Genomic DNA, 2,636 nt, shown 5'->3' with positions numbered 1-2,636 from the left:
ACCGCATAGGGGGCATAGCGGGTTTGGGGCCTTTCCGTCCGTTGCCTGGACTGGGAGATACAAGACGCAAAGTGTGCCTGGCAGGCACCAACTGTCCATGGCCCTTCTGTTTGAGGTGTGCCCCTTCCCAAGCTGTGCATGTGTTGACATGATTGATAACATAGGCAAATGATAAAGAAGCAGGGCAACTCTTGCATGGCAGTGTTGAACGGTTGGCCAAGGCCCGAGTCTGGAGCATCATGCTGTGAATGATGACGGGGGACATGTGCATCTGCATCAGCCCGTTGGGCATAAATCGAGATGACTGGTTTGAGAGAAATCGCCGAATTCGCAGGTTTGAGTTTGTTCCTGGACGAGAGTGCACGGATAAATCCAGAGTTACGCAGCATCAACATCTCTTCGGCACTCGGCCGAGTGCCTAGTGCGACAAACGGCAAGGCGGGAAATTGATAAACAACAGAGAGAGCAGCGTGGCCTATGCAAAACACGAGCACATCTTCAGAATAGCATTCATATTATTCCTGATTTGGCTTTCCTGAAGGCCCCAACCGATCGGTTGTAAAGATCACAGTGACAGTGAACTCGGGGCGAGTATAGCAAACAGCGCCTTGAAAGGCGTGCCTCTGCGCAGAGCATTTGTAACACGCTCTTCAAGCTTAGACTCCGCATCAGCTGACAAGCATGAGGGCGGCGCTGGCCTTCGCGCTTCTGGGCCTGTCAATGGCAGCGGCACAGACTCGCTGGCAGCCCCTGCTGGCTGATCGCTACCAATATCAGCTAGGAGAGCTCTTCGTTGTTCCCGATCACCTTATTCCTGGCGTCAAGGTTTGTGGGACCAGCTGCGCCGTTGACCAGTGGCAGCACTGCCGGTCATCGCACCCATCAGGAAGCAGCCTGCAGCAGGCCTTTGCCCTTGCCGTTTGAAATTGCAGCGCCGCCTGCGAGGTGCCTTTGAGCAAGGCACAGAAATGAATTGAACATGTGCAAACTTCATCTCATGCCGCTCCTGTGGCCCAGGTGTATGCTCTGGACGGTTTCGACACGCCGGCATCCACTGTGGCGTGGCTGGTCAGCCAGGGGGCCTACCCAGTCTGCTACTTCAGGTGTGCATGGTGCCGCAGGCGGCCTGAACGTTCAACAACAGAAAACAGTGTCTTGTGCGCAGCGCGGCCACCACGCCGGCCCAGGAGCGGCATGCTGCGCGCTTGCAGCCGCAGATCGGCTCTCCTGAGGCTATGCCGAACCGGCCGCTACTGAGCACACTGTTGACTGGTGACCTTTGCATCACGCCTTGCCCTCCCTGTCGACCTGTGCCGCAGCGCCGGCTCGTATGAAGACTGGCGCCCAGACGCGTCCCAATTCCAGCCCAGCGACAGGGGCGCCGCCATGGGCGACTGGCCCGGGGAGTGGTGGCTTGATGTCAGGTCCTCCAACGTCAGGAGGATCATGCAGCAGGTGAGAGTGGCGCGGCGAAGGGTGCGCGTGCATGTGTCTCAACCACAAACCGCGCAGCAACGTGGGCCAATGTTGTGACCCATGGTGCTGGGCACCGACATGATCCCCGCAATACACGCGTTGCCACGCGCTGGCTGACGCCCGGCCAATCAACCCTCACCCGCTCATCTGAAATACTACCAACCTCACGCGCAGCGCATTGCCATGTGCAAGTCCAAGGGCTTCGTTGCCGTCGACCCTGACAACGTGGACGGCTACACAAACGCCAACGGCGTGGGCCTCACTGCCGCCCACCAGCTGTCCTACAACACGTTCCTGGCCAACGAGGCGCATGCGCAGGGGCTGGCTGCTGGACTCAAGAACGACCTTGGCCAGCTGACCCAGCTGACACCCCACTTTGACTTCTTCGTCAACGAGTGAGTCCTTGCATCTCATGGCAAGCGGCTGCTATTGCACCTGCATGGACGTGCTGCATCGTGCATCAGCCTCGCTCATTTGCGCATGCGAGGTAGCGCTACTTGTGTCCACCCTGCATGCGTAGCAACTTTACGCGTACCCACCCTCTTGCTCAAGCATGGACTGCCTGCATGCCAAGCACATGCATGCGCACACATCCACGCGCACGCAAGTGCGTGGATGCATGCGTACACATGCATGCAAGCATGCGTGCGTGCGCACACTCACACACATATTCACACACACACATGTGCCCACTCACGCACATGAACAAACACGCACACCAAACCCATGCAGGCAATGCAACGAGTTTGGCGAGTGTGGGATGTACACCCCCAGCAAGGCGGCCGGCAAGCCCGTCTGGAACATCGAGTACACCTCAACCAACTTCAATAAGGGCTGCCCTCAGCAGGCCACCATGGGGATGCGCACCACCCTCAAGGTAATGCGGTGCGCCAGGCCATTGCGCACCCGCCTTCATGCGCTTTGTTGGGTTTTTCTGATGTGTGGGTTGCAAGCAGCACAACACAAGCAAGTGCAGTCAACACTTGGACCGGCAACCCAACCTGCTATGGCCACCACCAATTCCCACCAACCACAGAGCCTGAGCCTGACTGCGTCGCCCTTCACCGAGTGCTCGACCAACCCGTGGCCATACCCGTCTCCAAGCCCCAGCCCGTCCCCGTCCCCAAGCCCCACCCCGTCACCGTCCCCAAGCCCCAGCC

At 58.6% G+C, this 2,636-nt stretch overlaps 1 protein-coding gene across 1 annotated transcript; it reads left to right on the top strand.

Moving 5' to 3' along the window:
• Window positions 1-1,659: 1,659 nt before the first annotated feature.
• On the top strand, window positions 1,660-2,613 carry MNEG_16085 (hypothetical protein; the record flags this gene model as incomplete). Its single annotated transcript, XM_014035444.1, has 3 exons — window positions 1,660-1,871; window positions 2,209-2,353; window positions 2,513-2,613. Coding segments are annotated over 3 exons (458 nt in total), but the record flags the coding sequence as incomplete, so codon positions are not given.
• Between the last annotated feature and the right edge of the window lie 23 nt (window positions 2,614-2,636).

The sequence above is a fragment of the Monoraphidium neglectum genome (assembly GCF_000611645.1).
Source record: "Monoraphidium neglectum strain SAG 48.87 unplaced genomic scaffold scaffold05966, whole genome shotgun sequence".
NCBI classification, from domain to species: domain Eukaryota; kingdom Viridiplantae; phylum Chlorophyta; class Chlorophyceae; order Sphaeropleales; family Selenastraceae; genus Monoraphidium; species Monoraphidium neglectum.
Note: the sequence above shows the minus strand (reverse complement) of the source record. Positions and strands in the feature narration are given on the sequence as shown.